Source organism: Papilio machaon, chromosome 25, assembly GCF_912999745.1.
Source record: "Papilio machaon chromosome 25, ilPapMach1.1, whole genome shotgun sequence".
Classification (NCBI taxonomy): Eukaryota; Metazoa; Arthropoda; class Insecta; order Lepidoptera; family Papilionidae; genus Papilio; species Papilio machaon.
This window is the reverse complement of record NC_060010.1, coordinates 244,473-257,467: the sequence shown is the minus strand read 5'-3', so window position 1 is coordinate 257,467 and position 12,995 is coordinate 244,473. Positions and strand designations below refer to the sequence as shown.

The following is a 12,995-nucleotide window of genomic DNA, read 5'->3' as shown; positions in this document are numbered from 1 at the left end:
AATCTCCGTTGGAACTGGCGCTGCGCACACAAACACACATAGATAACGCGGCGCGTGCCGACACGTGTATAAATATGCCCCCACTCTGCACACCAATTCAATTTCCTCCCAGCATTGGAAGTGAGAACACGCTAGTTGAGCTCGCAAAGTTGTGAAATTATTGTGACACAGTTTACGATCTTTTAGTCCTTGTATTGTTTATAAGTGAACACGTGTTATTTGCTGTTTGTGTAAAGTGCCAGTGACAATTCGAAACTCACCTTGGATTGCACCAAAAATAAGTGATATTTACAATTTGAAGAGTATACATTTAAACAAGAAAATGTACAACGAATCAGTAGTACCTGTGAAAGTGGAGTCCTTCAGTGGAATGGCTGCTAAAAGGTAAAAGTTCATATTTCATAATATTGATTTCGCAATGCAAATAGTATTTGTTGTATTGAGTAATGTTGCATAATTCAAGTTTAAATGTGTTAAAATTATATCCTTCATAATTTAAATTAATATTGCTTAATAAATTATTAAATAAATAAAAAAAAAAACGAAAAAAAGATAGTTTAAAAATAATCAAAGCACAATTTTGAGATGTTTCAACACAATCCTCGGTAGTATAGTGGTAAGTATCCCCGCCTGTCACGCGGGAGACCGGGGTTCGATTCCCCGCCGGGGAGGCTTTTTTGTCAAGTTTATTAATTTTTTTTTTTTTTGTCCACAGCCCAATCGGTCAATGTATAAAGACGGTACTCAGGCGGGCTTGTGTTGAGAAACGGTTGACTATAGGTCTTCTTCCCGCCATACAGTACTTGTCAAACAACTGCAATGGCGCCTTGTTCTGTGTGACGACGGAGGCATCTCCCGGCGACAGCGCGACGCACATGCAAGAAGTACTGTTGCAAGCATTCTGCGTTGAAAATGATATTTATTGCATTAAGGTGAGAATTGTTTTTACTTTGTTTATAAAATAAATTCCATATTAAAACAGTTTAAAAGAAAATAACTTTCCATTTATAATTGTTTTTAATTTGTAGGTTGGTTGAAGGACAAATTTGTTTTACATTTAGCTCAAAAAAAAAAAAATTGAAAATATGTTGAGTGTTAACTATTTGATTTTTCTCTTTTTCATATATTATTTAAATAAATTCTTTTCCAACAAAAATCTGCATTAAAACATATTTTTAACATAATTTTATTTATTGTTACAGGTTGACTCGGAATCTAAATTAAAGAAAATCCTCGGCTGCTGCAAAACATCTGTCGACTTCAGCTGCATTTTGGTCCACTACCCTTACACTGACCCATTTAGTGACAGTCAGGAAATAGACTTAACGAGCCTCACTGACATGGAAAAAGACTTAATTGATTACTGTGAGAATAATTGGGGTCATTCACAAATCCCTGTTGTAAAACTTCCCGAGAAGTGAATTCTTTGAAAAGGAATTGAACGGATATAGAATTAATGACCATAAGGTCCTTGTATATTGAACGATTTCGTTCTAAGCTTTTCTTGAATAACCACTGTATATTATGTATTGGATTTTAGTGGTTTTTAGAGATACTCTTGTAGAAAAGGTGGTTTAAATTATGGATAAGAAAGTTTTTTCTATTGTGGTACAATTTAATGTTGCCGTTGTAGCTTTCTGAATAAATATTTGTATATTAAGATGTTGGCAGGAGATTTTAATGGTTTTCTATTTGTATATTTGTTAATCTGAAAAATTATGTTTAATAAATATAATAATATGGAATGTGTTTGTTTTATTTATATAAAGTTAATATTTAGTAAATCATTATTCCTAGTAAAGTTATATAAAATATCATAAATGATTTATTAGTAGCCCACGACTCAAGAAATACTAAATAAGTTGTCTATCTTCCAAATGTTCTACATCTGTGCCAAATTTTCATAAACATCTGTTGAACCGTTCCGGAGATATCTTCAAACAAACATCCATCCATCTAAACATTCGCATTTATAATAGTAAGATGGAAACTCAATGTAATATAAATCGAAAACTCTTAAATAAATATGTGTGTGATAATTAGGCTGTATTTGCAAGAATATTTTAAAAGTGAAAGATAGTAAAAAAAAAGGTGATTTACTATAAGTTCAACTTCTATGTACTCTAATCACACAGACAAAGTCGCGTGCAAAGGCTAGGCAAATTTCTTCTGTCATTTGCGTGAATTTTAGCTTCTTGATTATACTGCCATCTATTTTATGTAAAATGAAATCGTCGTTTCAAAAACCAAAGGAATTAAAAATTAAACTACCCAACGCTAGATGGCGAAATTTGATATATATTATCTCACTTTTTAAAACCACAACTTTCCAACAATTTGATATTAATCTGTTGTAAAGTAAGCTTTTAATAAGTTATTTTTTTATAATATAAAACATTTTTTACCTTATTCCAATGGAAATATGAATACTTTTGTCTTGAAGTTGATATCGTTAATCTTCACGATCGATGTGAACAATACAAATACAAAATTAACATATCAAATATGCGCTACCGTATGCGTGTGGATATTGTACAAAGCATTTTCCAACAGATTGTTTTGGCAATGAGCAACTGTTAAACTGTGAAATCTTTAGCTTGAACTTGGACCAGATTACGAACCAATGTAATCTACCGTAACTGATTGGATGATTTATTGTTTTTAGGTTTATAGGTCAACAGAAAATCAGGAAATCCCCTATTTTATTCTAAATCCTGCTCTTTTTAGGTCTTCCTTCTTTTAAATAAATACCCAAGAAAATAGATCACTTGACTTCAATCTCATCTCTGGAACCACGACCATGGGCCGTGTGCCTATTTAATTTATTTCTTCATTGGTAGATGTCTCTACAATCAAATTGTCTGTTATTTGCCTAATTAGTAATAACAAAACTAAGTAATTTTCTTAGAAATGTCGGTTACCTAAGTTCAGGTTACAATTTTCTCTTTTGTCAGATTTAGTTTAGCATTTATAGACGTAACTAGTTTATATACAATTTTAGTTTCTTTTATGTTATTAAAGTAATTTATCCAGAAATATAATAAGTACAATTTTCAAGTAAATTTATATTGATTTGAACCGATTTTCCTCATTCATAAACAGTTAACATGTTATTTAATATTGTAAAATAACTGTGAAGTTTTGATACATAGTGAAGGAAGTTCGTTATTTGCAGTCATTGATGCGAGACTGAATTCTTTATATTTGCAGCAAATTACGAGTGTTATGCTTCTATTATTCTTTTGTAAAACAGTAAAATAAAAATTTTAAAGGTTTTAATTGATCAAAAACAATTGTTAATTAAATGGAAGTCAAGTGGGAAATATGAGGAATAAAAGACAAAACAATATTTGACAAACCCGTAATAGTCCTTAATAACATTAATCTTTTAATTTTCAAACAAAGAACTTCCAAGATTATTCAAGGAAATTGTTTAAAAACTTTATTGATTTTCAGTCGATACCTTTTGACGATAGATGGCGCTACTTAAAACGTAGAGATCTTTTTTCTCCTTAAATAATCCGTCCGCATAATATCAGAAGGTCTACCGGATGAAAAACATTAACAAAAATAATCGTCTACGACCTACTATTTCATACTGGACACGTAAAGCCAAGTATAAATGCGTTGGCAACAAATTATTTCTGCAAACGTAAAATTGATACGTAAGAAACGTGTTGTTGTTTTTTGAAAATATATTTTTTAATCCTAACAATAATAATTGTGTATTAGTTCGTGAATGAAAACTTAGAATGAGCAATAAATTATTTTAATTTAATTGTGAAATTGTGCTTCAGTGATAAAAAAAGAAGTAAGTGAATGTAAAACATGGAGTCGGATTTCTTTTAGAAGGACTCTAAAATCTGTACTTCTTTATCTGTAGTAATATTATAAAGAGGGAACATTGGTATTTTTGTATGTAACGACTAAATGCAAAAACTACTGGACTGATTTCAAAAATTCTTTGCCCATTAGAAAGCTATCTAAACATGTTAATGTTTATTTCATAAAATATATTTGTTTTGTTGTCAGTCACGATGGTGTGGAGGCCCCTGAACCTGTCAGAAGTGTGCCCCACTCACACACATCTCTCTGCCTGCTCCCACTTCGCGTACGTCTACTTGAACCTGCTCGTGCAGCTGTACGGAGACTCTCGCGACCGCAGACTGAGCGAGAAGATAGAGAGAGAAGATGATACTGTGGTGCAGAAGATAATGAGTTATGAGCACGGAAGAGAAGAATATGACTTTATTGTGGTAGGCGCAGGGGCAGCCGGTTGTGTGGTCGCTAATAGGCTATCCCAGAATAAGAAGTGGAAGGTAGGAATTATCTTTAGAAAGGAAACTTTTAATAATCACAATTTTACTTTGTAATTAACAAATAACATGAACTGCTATCAAAACATTTCGAACTAAGAGATCTATTTAAATTGATTAACACTGCAGCATTAGTTGTAAGGAACTACAGTTACCAGCAAGTTACGGTTACCAGTATAAACTGTACTTTCCCCTTTAGGTTCTATTACTAGAGGCCGGTCCTGAGCAGCCGGACGTGTCACTGGTGCCGGGTTTGTCGACGGTGCTGCTTGGCTCCAACGTGGACTGGGCGTACACTACTGAACCAGATGGGAAAAGTTGCCTGGCCTCGCGCGGCGGGCGGTGTGCCTGGCCGAGGTAACAATCATCAACAATCATCGGTTGATGAATAATTAAAAGGCACAGAATAATTTTTCCATCATTACAGTAGATTTTCATTTTGCCATCTTGATAAATTGGTGTATAATGTAACAGTTTCTTCGATGAGCTTAATACTTTTCAAATGAACATAAATCGCTATTTGTGCTTATTTTAAGTGTGCACGAGGGCATCGGCAGTAGGACAGAACAGTACTGTTTTGTCAGTAAGTGTGAATTCAAATATTAGCAGTACTGCACTGTCTACTGGTCTATTTCATTGTGCTGGTCTCGTGTGGAAGTATTATTGTGTAGTTTTGTTATAGAGGTAAGATGATGGGCGGCTCGAGCGCGATCAATTCCCTGGCGTACATCCGCGGCAGTCGCCTCGATTACGACACATGGGCGGACCTTGGCAACGTAGGCTGGAGCTATAAAGATGTTAGTATATTATAAAGTCTTTAGCACGTTCATGCAACTATATTACTATCTTCATGTATTGAACATAATAGGCGTGAACACGTTTTAAGTTAGCAACGACATAGTTGTGATAATTGAAAAGTATTCTAAGTTAAGTAAGGTCTTCTAATTTCCTTCAGGTGCTCCCTTACTTCAAGAAATCCGAAAGAAATTTAAACTTCGAAGGATTGGACCGTAAATACCACGGTGTCACAGGCGAGCAATACATATCACGCTACCCTTACTTCGATAAGCCATCCATCATGATTACCGACGCCTTCCACGAGAGAGGATTGCCTCTGACGGATTACAATGGAGCTCATCAGATAGGAGCCATGCAGGCGCAATCTATTGCTCTAGACGGCGAACGAATATCAACCAACACTGCATTCATTCGCCCAATAAGGTTTAAAAGGAAGAATTTAACAGTAAAACCTAATTCAGAAGCCGTGAAAATACTAATAGACGAACATAAAAGAGCCTACGGTGTTAAATATATCAAAAATAATTTAATATATACAGCGTTTGCAAAGAAAGAGGTTATTGTAAGCGGTGGTCCTATCAATGCTCCGAAACTTTTAATGTTATCAGGAATAGGACCAAGAGATCAATTGGAAAAAGCTGGCATTAAAGTTATAAAAGATTTAGCTGTTGGTGAAAATTTACATGATCATGTCACATTTAACGGTATTATAATAGTTGTACCTAATAATACAGCGACTTTACGTACAAATGACGAAGTTTTACAGGAAGTAGTTGATTACCATAATATGGATATAAAAAGAGGTCCTTTATCAGGAAATGGCGCAGTCAGTTCTGTATCGTTTATTAAAACTGAGCCAGATTTACCCGCACCTGATATACAGTATCAAGTGGATAGTATTAAATGGAGGGAATATGTAAAAGAACCCATAGATTATGATAGAACGAGGATATATCCTACTGGTTTCTATGATGGTTTGATACCGAGAACTATGAACTTAGTTCCATATAGTAGAGGAAAACTTTGTCTAAATACAAGTGATCCAAACGGTCATCCACTTTTGTATGCTAATTACTATGATGATGAACGAGATTTGATACCATTAATTAAAGGTGTAAGATTCCTTTTGTCGTTAGAAGGTACAGAGGCATTTAAGAAGATGGGAGCTCACTTCTTAAGGGTGAAACTTCCTGCTTGTAGAGATTACGAATGGGGTACAGATGAATATATTGTTTGTTTAGCAAGACATTACACGTCGACTCCTTATCATCCTGTAGGATCTTGTAAAATGGGTCCCAAATGGGATGAGAAAGCTGTAGTGGATCCAAGGCTTAGAGTGTATGGGATTACAGGTCTACGTGTAATAGATTCATCCATAATGCCCATTGTACCTCGTGGTAATACAAACGCACCTTCTATTATGGTGGGGGAAAGAGGTGTGGCTCTGGTGATTGAGGATTGGACTCAAAATAATCATTAAAAGTAAAATTAAATATGTAAATAAAAAAAAACCGTTTGTGTTTATTTATTTTATAGCTACTTAATTATTTTTTTTTAGATACTTTTGGAAAATTATATTAAGAAAACAAGCTCTATGTATGCTTTTTGGCAATGGTAATAGATGGCGCTCTTCTTTATAATTCAATTATTTTTATTTATTTTTTTGTCATAATGTTCATTAAAATTAAAAAGTAATAATAATAATTGTATGTACTTTATATTTTTGAAGCTTTTGAAAATTACGGCAAAACAATTCGCAGCCGGTAGGATTCGAACCTACGCTCCCAGAGGGAATCTGATTTCGAGTCAGACGCCTTAACCACTCGGCCACGACTGCTACATGACAATGTGTTGAATTTACTGTTTGAATACATTAGGTTAAGCATTTTGTAGAAAATAACCAATCTACTGTTTTTTATTATTAAATATTAATTTAGATAAATAGAAACCAAATAAATTTAAATAAAAATAAAAATATATGTAATATATGTATGTAAAAATATTTTTTCATTTTTTACATAAGAATGCCTGTTCGCTTTTTTATAGGTTAGGTTATTTCCTTATGTAATAACACTTTAGTTAACAAGTTTAGTCTAAACAAGACATTTCTAACGTCAAATTATAATTTTCAATATTGCTTTATAGAGATCGTGGCAATAACTCTGCAAACTTCAATGGCTCTTTTGCTAATTCCGTAGATGTTAGGAATCATATCGATGTCTGTAACCGGCCAAAATTTAAAAAATAAATTGGAGAAAATAAAAATATATAAGCAATTAAATATCCGACTTCGTTATAAAGTTTTTATTTTTTATTTTTATGAATACTAAACTTTGCTATGTCAGTTCATAATAAGTGGTCAATCAATATAAGCAGAGTAAACATATAAAAATGGGGTAATGAGGGTTATAAATGGAAAAAAAAACGTCATTTAAAAAAAACTCAGAAACCTTAATAAAAAAAAGTTATTAATCTAAGATCATTCAATATAAAGATAATATTTACAAAATTTAAAAATTTATTTATTTATTTTTTGACGTTTATTACAAAAAATGAGTGGCATTAAAATAATAATGAAGAAAGTAAAATATTTTTGAGAGAAAATTAAAAATAAGGGCAAAATGGAATTCCAGGGGACACCCGGGTTTGAACCGGGGACCTCTCGATCTGCAGTCGAATGCTCTACCACTGAGCTATATCCCCATTTAGTTAATTTGTACAAAATGTACTTCTGATCATGTCAATTTTTGGTTTAAATTTACAAAATTGTAACAAACAAAAATGTTACACAAAGTTCATTTTCTAATAATTTTGATACGTTTCTTTATCATGTCGTTTTAGAAAGAAAAGACTCCTTCACCCTCCTCCCTTCCCCTCTTCCGTTCTTTAAAGGTAGGCAACACATTTTCAATTGCAGTTTTCTATGGGTAGCGGTTGCTTCGCTATTTCGGCGAATTCCGATGGCAACTTGCTCGTTTGTCACTTTATGATATAAAAAGAAAGGAAAGGTGGAAAAATAATTTAAAAAATTAGAATAAAATGTTTGGTTTTATAACTAATACAACACGATAAATTTTTGTCACAATAAAATAAAAAAATTGGATAAATAAGAAAAAGAAATTACTATGAATTTTAAAACGGGCAAAATGTAATCACGCCCCCGGGTGGGCTCGAACCACCAACCTTTCGGTTAACAGCCGAACGCGCTAGCCAATTGCGCCACGGAGGCTATATGTGCTATTCGAAAATTACGAAACTTTTAATTTACAAAAAAAAATACCCGAAGTCTCGCATCCAAGCTTATGACTAGTGATGCAACGGAAGTGTCTTACCGGAACCAGAAACGGAAACAGATGTCAAAAATAAATTTTAGCAGAAACGGAAACGGAAACGGATGCGGAAACAGAAGTGTAAATAATAAAAAAAAAAAAACATATTTACAAAAAATTTTTTTTTTGGAAAATCAGTTTGTATTCGTTTTTAATTTATTAAGGCATTGGATATCGGTGTCCTTTAGCCTTCAATGTATGTATTTTTACTGTGTTTCAATAAGTTAAAATACGTGTTTTTTTTTTTAATTTATTTTATGGAAACAAAATTACACTATTTAAAAATTAATGTTCGCCAAAACCACTCGTGTTGAAAAACAACAAATATATTTTTTTATTAATACATTCACTGCTGACCACTGTTAAATACCTCCTGAGACCCATTTTGCTCTCCCTTCCTTGTCGCCTTCAGAGCTACGTTAGGGATGCGATCCATACCCGGCGCCTTCTTATTCTTTATTGCGTTGTATGCGCCTACGAATTCCTCGTTCGTGATTGCAGGGACTTCGGCGGCGTTTGCGGGTATTTCGTAGTCCAGCTCTTCTTGTTGTGGGAATAATGTAGTGACAATGCTATGACACATGTGTGTATGTGTGGGTGTGTATGAAATGTTACAAGATCTTGAACCGAAGAGATAAAAGCTGGTTTTGATTAGTATCCTTACATGTTTTACTCAATATTCTGGAATTTGATGAAAAACTTGATTTTGTCAAAATCTTGTAACATATTAGTACATAGAAATGCAATAGTGGAACAAATATCTACATATTAGTGAACTAAACCATTGCCATCCCTAGTGCTCAAAATGATGATCCCTAGTGCTCAAATGCAAAAAATGTGTTTTTTTAAATAATTATAATAACATTATTAGTTTATCTATATGTTCAAACATTCCCAGATACTAAATAAAAATTCACCATAAAAAATTTTGGCTCCCAGCTGTTACCTTTTTTTATTTTGTAAACAGTGAATGTACTAAGTATCAAATACACCAAATCTAGATTAGAAAAAGATATAATTATTAGGCGTCGGTGGCTCGTCGCACTTGACTTGCAATCTGCAGGTCCTGGGTTCGAATCCCGCCATGTACCAATGTGTTTTTCGATTTAGATATGTACATTTATCCGACGAAAACATAGTGATGCTGCCTGCACATATCTGAGAAAAAATTCAATGATATGTGTGAAGTCAACCCGCTCTGGGTCTGTGTAGTTGACTATGCCCTAATCACCCCATATTTGGGCACCCCTCAGTGGGGATGTATAGTGAGCTGATGATAATAATGATGATGATATATTGCTTGGTTATCACTTATTCAAAAGCACATTTAATAACTCCTAAGTATGAAATAGTCACATTTTGCCAGTTGTCAAATTTTATATGGACAACAACTAGACAGTCAACTCCAGCAAGAGAAGCTGATTGTTTTAAACAGCAGCAGAAAATATTACGCGCTTAATTTCACGAAAAAGTAAGTAAACAAACAAATGCGACAAGTGCCGAAAGGCCGCGCGCGGAGGGCGCGTCTCGCGCCGCGCATTTGGATCTCTCAGGTGTCGTAAAGTTCCGTTTTATCTCCGTTATAAAAGTTGCGGAAACAGAAACAGAAACGGATGTTGAAAAGGGTGCGGAACTTCCGCACTTGCGGAAACGGAAACAGACATCCGTTGCATCTCTACTTATGACCAGAGTAATTCGTTTCATTTCTACTTATTTTTCCTTTCTTATCTTTACAATTAAGATTTAAATTTTGTTTCAATTACATTGGTAAGGTTTCCCAAAACAAATGTCATCAAATATTTTTTTTCTCTAAGCGGTTGATGAAATAGTGTCTCTAAAATTCTGAGGACTGATTTAATTGTTTAATTTAATGAAGGCTAGATAATGATTCCAATTGATTTAGGCACTTGTGCCAGAAATAGAATTACTTTTCTATAAGGGTGCGAAGCAAAGGTCGCATGCATTGCACCGTTGCCACTAATTGACACCACTGGTAACTGTATTAAGTAATACATTAAAAAAATTATAAAAATATAAAAATGAATAAAAACTTTAATTTTATTTAACGATAAAATTTTATTAATTCACTTGTTCTCATAACTCCCGTATGGTCTAGTGGCTAGGATACCTGGCTTTCACCCAGGAGGCTCGGGTTCGATTCCCGGTACGGGAAAAACTACCTTTTTGCTTTTATTTATATACTTTTACGTTTTTTGATTATCTTCCAAGGATGTGAAATATGATTGTCAACACTATTTTTCTATTAATCGTTAGCCTCCTTTTAGTTTTTGATCATTATTTTTAGTTTCTGTTTTTGTGATAACTTGAAATTTTAAAAGTGATAAAAATGTCATCACGATGTAAATGAAGTAAAAAAAATTTTTTTCTTAGGCATAACTTTTAAGAAATTCCAAAAAGTTACAAAAGATTTGTCAGAAGTGGGATTCGAACCCACGCCCTCAGAGAGGACCAGAACGCCCGGACCCACATATAGTGGGTAAGGTAACCTTGAGTCTGGCGCCTTAGACCGCTCGGCCATCCTGACATGTGGTAGTGCAACTGAAATTATAGTTTAAAAAATCAATTTCTGAATCTAAAAAAAATGAACGCCTAAAGAACATAACACTTCTGCAAATTAACCGAGAATTTATATTATATATCCTGCATACTATATACCTGAAGTTTTTATATAGTATTTATATCAGTGTTATCATAAATATATAAATTTAAAAATGTTATGTAATAAATACCTAAGATTATGAATAATATTTTGCATAATAAAAAATGTACTGGACAAAATTGAAAGATGTGGTGTTGATAAACATAACAAATTGTTGAAATTAATTTTGCAAATTTTTTATGAGCTTGGTTTTTGTGGTTGAAAAATACAAAACCATTGGCATTTTCCACCTTATTTAAGACATCAAAAATTTTGCTTTAAGAGCTTGTAACAACTAAAGAGGACTCATCATTTTTCCGGCCTTATCTAATTTACATAGAGTTGGTACAAAAGGTTTTATAAACCTTAATGCTTGGCTTAATTTTTATTGGCTGTCTATCTGTTGCCAACTAAAGAAAACAACTATTTATAATTTCAATTAACTTTTTTAAAATACAACTAGCTTTTACCCGCAACTCCGTCCGTGCGGAATTAAAAATAGAAAACGGGGTAAAAATTATCCTATGTCCGTTTCCTGGTTCTAAGCTACCTGCCCACCAATTTTCAGTCAAATCGATTCAGCCGTTCTTGAGTTATAAATAGTGTAACTAACACAACTTTCTTTTATATATGTAGATTAAGTGAAAATTATATTGTTATAATTTAGGATAAATTAAAAGAGTATAAATGGTTTTTATCTATTCTATTATTTCACAATCATCATCATCGACAAATCCACCATTCATAGCGTCATTTAAAATGTCCATTTTCTTTTTATGAATCTCACTGTTTATGAACCTTCGCTTCTCCTCTCTGCATTTAAGTTGCGTTGATCTGTCCAGTGATGGACGATCAACTAAACCTTTGGTGAATGTGTACAGAACTATTGTAAAATCTTCTTCAATAAATGCTAGGTTAATTGTAGGACCAGTTTCAACTGTGCATAAATTCTCTTGCATTTTATTAATATAATCGACGCTTATGTCAAAACTTGTAGGTATGGGAACGTAGATATTCATCTTTTCGTTTTTATTTGGCCTGGCTACAATATATAGTGTGTCTACATCTTTGTTGTAACAATATTCTGTGTCATACATTAATTTTTCATCGAGCAAATAGATATATAGGTGATACGCTAGTGTTACTTTCTTCTCTGATTGACAGCCGAGCTTTCTCATGTCTTCTTTTATTTTAGCTTCTACTTCCATTATTCATAAATCGATTTTAAGTTAATATTTTTCAATTTTGTCAACAATAACAACAAAAGCAAACATCAATTTCAAAATTCTAAAGTAAATGTCATTTTGACAGATGTGCAACAGATAAAAAATAAAATAATAAAATGAACTCCATTATATCATAACAATACTTTGATTTTTACTGATATCTTTTCTTATTTTTTTTCTTAAAGAATTATTTAGTTATGCATCAACACGATATTCAAGGTTTAAATATCGTGTTGATACGTTTAACTTTAGAACAATATTTTTGTACCAAACAGCATCAATGTTTTGTTTTATTTTAAGTTGTTTAGAATACCTCCAATAGATGGCAGTAATATCATTGCTTAATCTCGAAAAGTCAAAGATAAAAAATTGAAACTGCAGACTGTACTTGTATCATCATTGTTATCGTTTATTTTTACCTTATGATCGATAAAATAATTATGTTTATTGCAAAAGAAAGACACACAGTTTATTAATAATACTTTTATTATAAATTATTTTTAACCATGGTACATCTACAAATCCACTCTAAGAAGCAGTAGATTTTTTACAATTTCTTTTAAAAATATAAACTCTTATTATAAGTAGAAATCAAACATGTAAAAGGTCGAAAAACTGGAATGTTATCTATTTATAATGTTTATATTTATGGATAAAATATCAGTCA

The 12,995-nt window shown here is 32.8% G+C and overlaps 3 protein-coding genes and 6 non-coding genes across 9 annotated transcripts; 4 read left to right on the top strand and 5 right to left on the bottom strand.

The window, feature by feature from the left end:
- The first annotated feature begins 109 nt into the window (after window positions 1-109).
- LOC106710523 lies at window positions 110-1,669 on the top strand. The gene is made up of 3 exons (XM_014502605.2): window positions 110-384; window positions 716-932; window positions 1,203-1,669. Exons 1-3 carry the CDS (start codon window positions 323-325, stop codon window positions 1,419-1,421), a joined length of 498 nt encoding a protein of 165 aa, XP_014358091.1. The 5' UTR covers window positions 110-322; the 3' UTR covers window positions 1,422-1,669.
- Window positions 600-671, top strand: Trnad-guc. Its single transcript has one exon. It is a non-coding gene; the product is annotated as a tRNA-Asp (tRNA).
- Window positions 1,670-4,037: 2,368 nt separating the features above from the next.
- On the top strand, window positions 4,038-6,594 carry LOC106710376 (glucose dehydrogenase [FAD, quinone]). The gene is made up of 4 exons (XM_014502397.2): window positions 4,038-4,319; window positions 4,516-4,673; window positions 4,999-5,113; window positions 5,272-6,594. Exons 1-4 carry the CDS (start codon window positions 4,038-4,040, stop codon window positions 6,592-6,594), a joined length of 1,878 nt encoding a protein of 625 aa, XP_014357883.2.
- Window positions 6,595-6,869: 275 nt separating this feature from the next.
- Window positions 6,870-6,951, bottom strand: Trnas-cga. The gene has a single exon. It is a non-coding gene; the product is annotated as a tRNA-Ser (tRNA).
- A 794-nt stretch (window positions 6,952-7,745) lies between these two features.
- Window positions 7,746-7,817, bottom strand: Trnac-gca. The gene has a single exon. It is a non-coding gene; the product is annotated as a tRNA-Cys (tRNA).
- A 452-nt stretch (window positions 7,818-8,269) lies between these two features.
- Trnan-guu lies at window positions 8,270-8,343 on the bottom strand. Its single transcript has one exon. It is a non-coding gene; the product is annotated as a tRNA-Asn (tRNA).
- A 2,201-nt stretch (window positions 8,344-10,544) lies between these two features.
- Window positions 10,545-10,616, top strand: Trnae-uuc. Its single transcript has one exon. It is a non-coding gene; the product is annotated as a tRNA-Glu (tRNA).
- Window positions 10,617-10,873: 257 nt separating this feature from the next.
- Window positions 10,874-10,988, bottom strand: Trnal-caa. The gene is made up of 2 exons: window positions 10,951-10,988; window positions 10,874-10,918 (listed from the first exon to the last, which is right to left on the bottom strand). It is a non-coding gene; the product is annotated as a tRNA-Leu (tRNA).
- Window positions 10,989-11,796: 808 nt separating this feature from the next.
- LOC106710515 lies at window positions 11,797-12,389 on the bottom strand. The gene has a single exon (XM_014502595.2). It carries the CDS (start codon window positions 12,308-12,310, stop codon window positions 11,801-11,803), a length of 510 nt encoding a protein of 169 aa, XP_014358081.2. The 5' UTR covers window positions 12,311-12,389; the 3' UTR covers window positions 11,797-11,800.
- Window positions 12,390-12,995: the final 606 nt, after the last annotated feature.

Bases quoted from the DNA above. Each gene is read 5' to 3' on its own strand.
- LOC106710515 (XM_014502595.2), bottom strand. From the start codon at position 12,310: ATGGAAGTAGAAGCTAAAATAAAAGAAGACATGAGAAAGCTCGGCTGT.
- LOC106710523 (XM_014502605.2), top strand. From the start codon at position 323: ATGTACAACGAATCAGTAGTACCTGTGAAAGTGGAGTCCTTCAGTGGA. The intron at 385-715 runs GTAAAAGTTCAT...TTTTGTCCACAG, and splicing joins AGTGGAATGGCTGCTAAAAG to CCCAATCGGTCAATGTATAA. The intron at 933-1,202 runs GTGAGAATTGTT...TTATTGTTACAG, and splicing joins ATGATATTTATTGCATTAAG to GTTGACTCGGAATCTAAATT.
- LOC106710376 (XM_014502397.2), top strand. From the start codon at position 4,038: ATGGTGTGGAGGCCCCTGAACCTGTCAGAAGTGTGCCCCACTCACACA. The intron at 4,320-4,515 runs GTAGGAATTATC...TTTCCCCTTTAG, and splicing joins CCCAGAATAAGAAGTGGAAG to GTTCTATTACTAGAGGCCGG. The intron at 5,114-5,271 runs GTTAGTATATTA...AATTTCCTTCAG, and splicing joins TAGGCTGGAGCTATAAAGAT to GTGCTCCCTTACTTCAAGAA.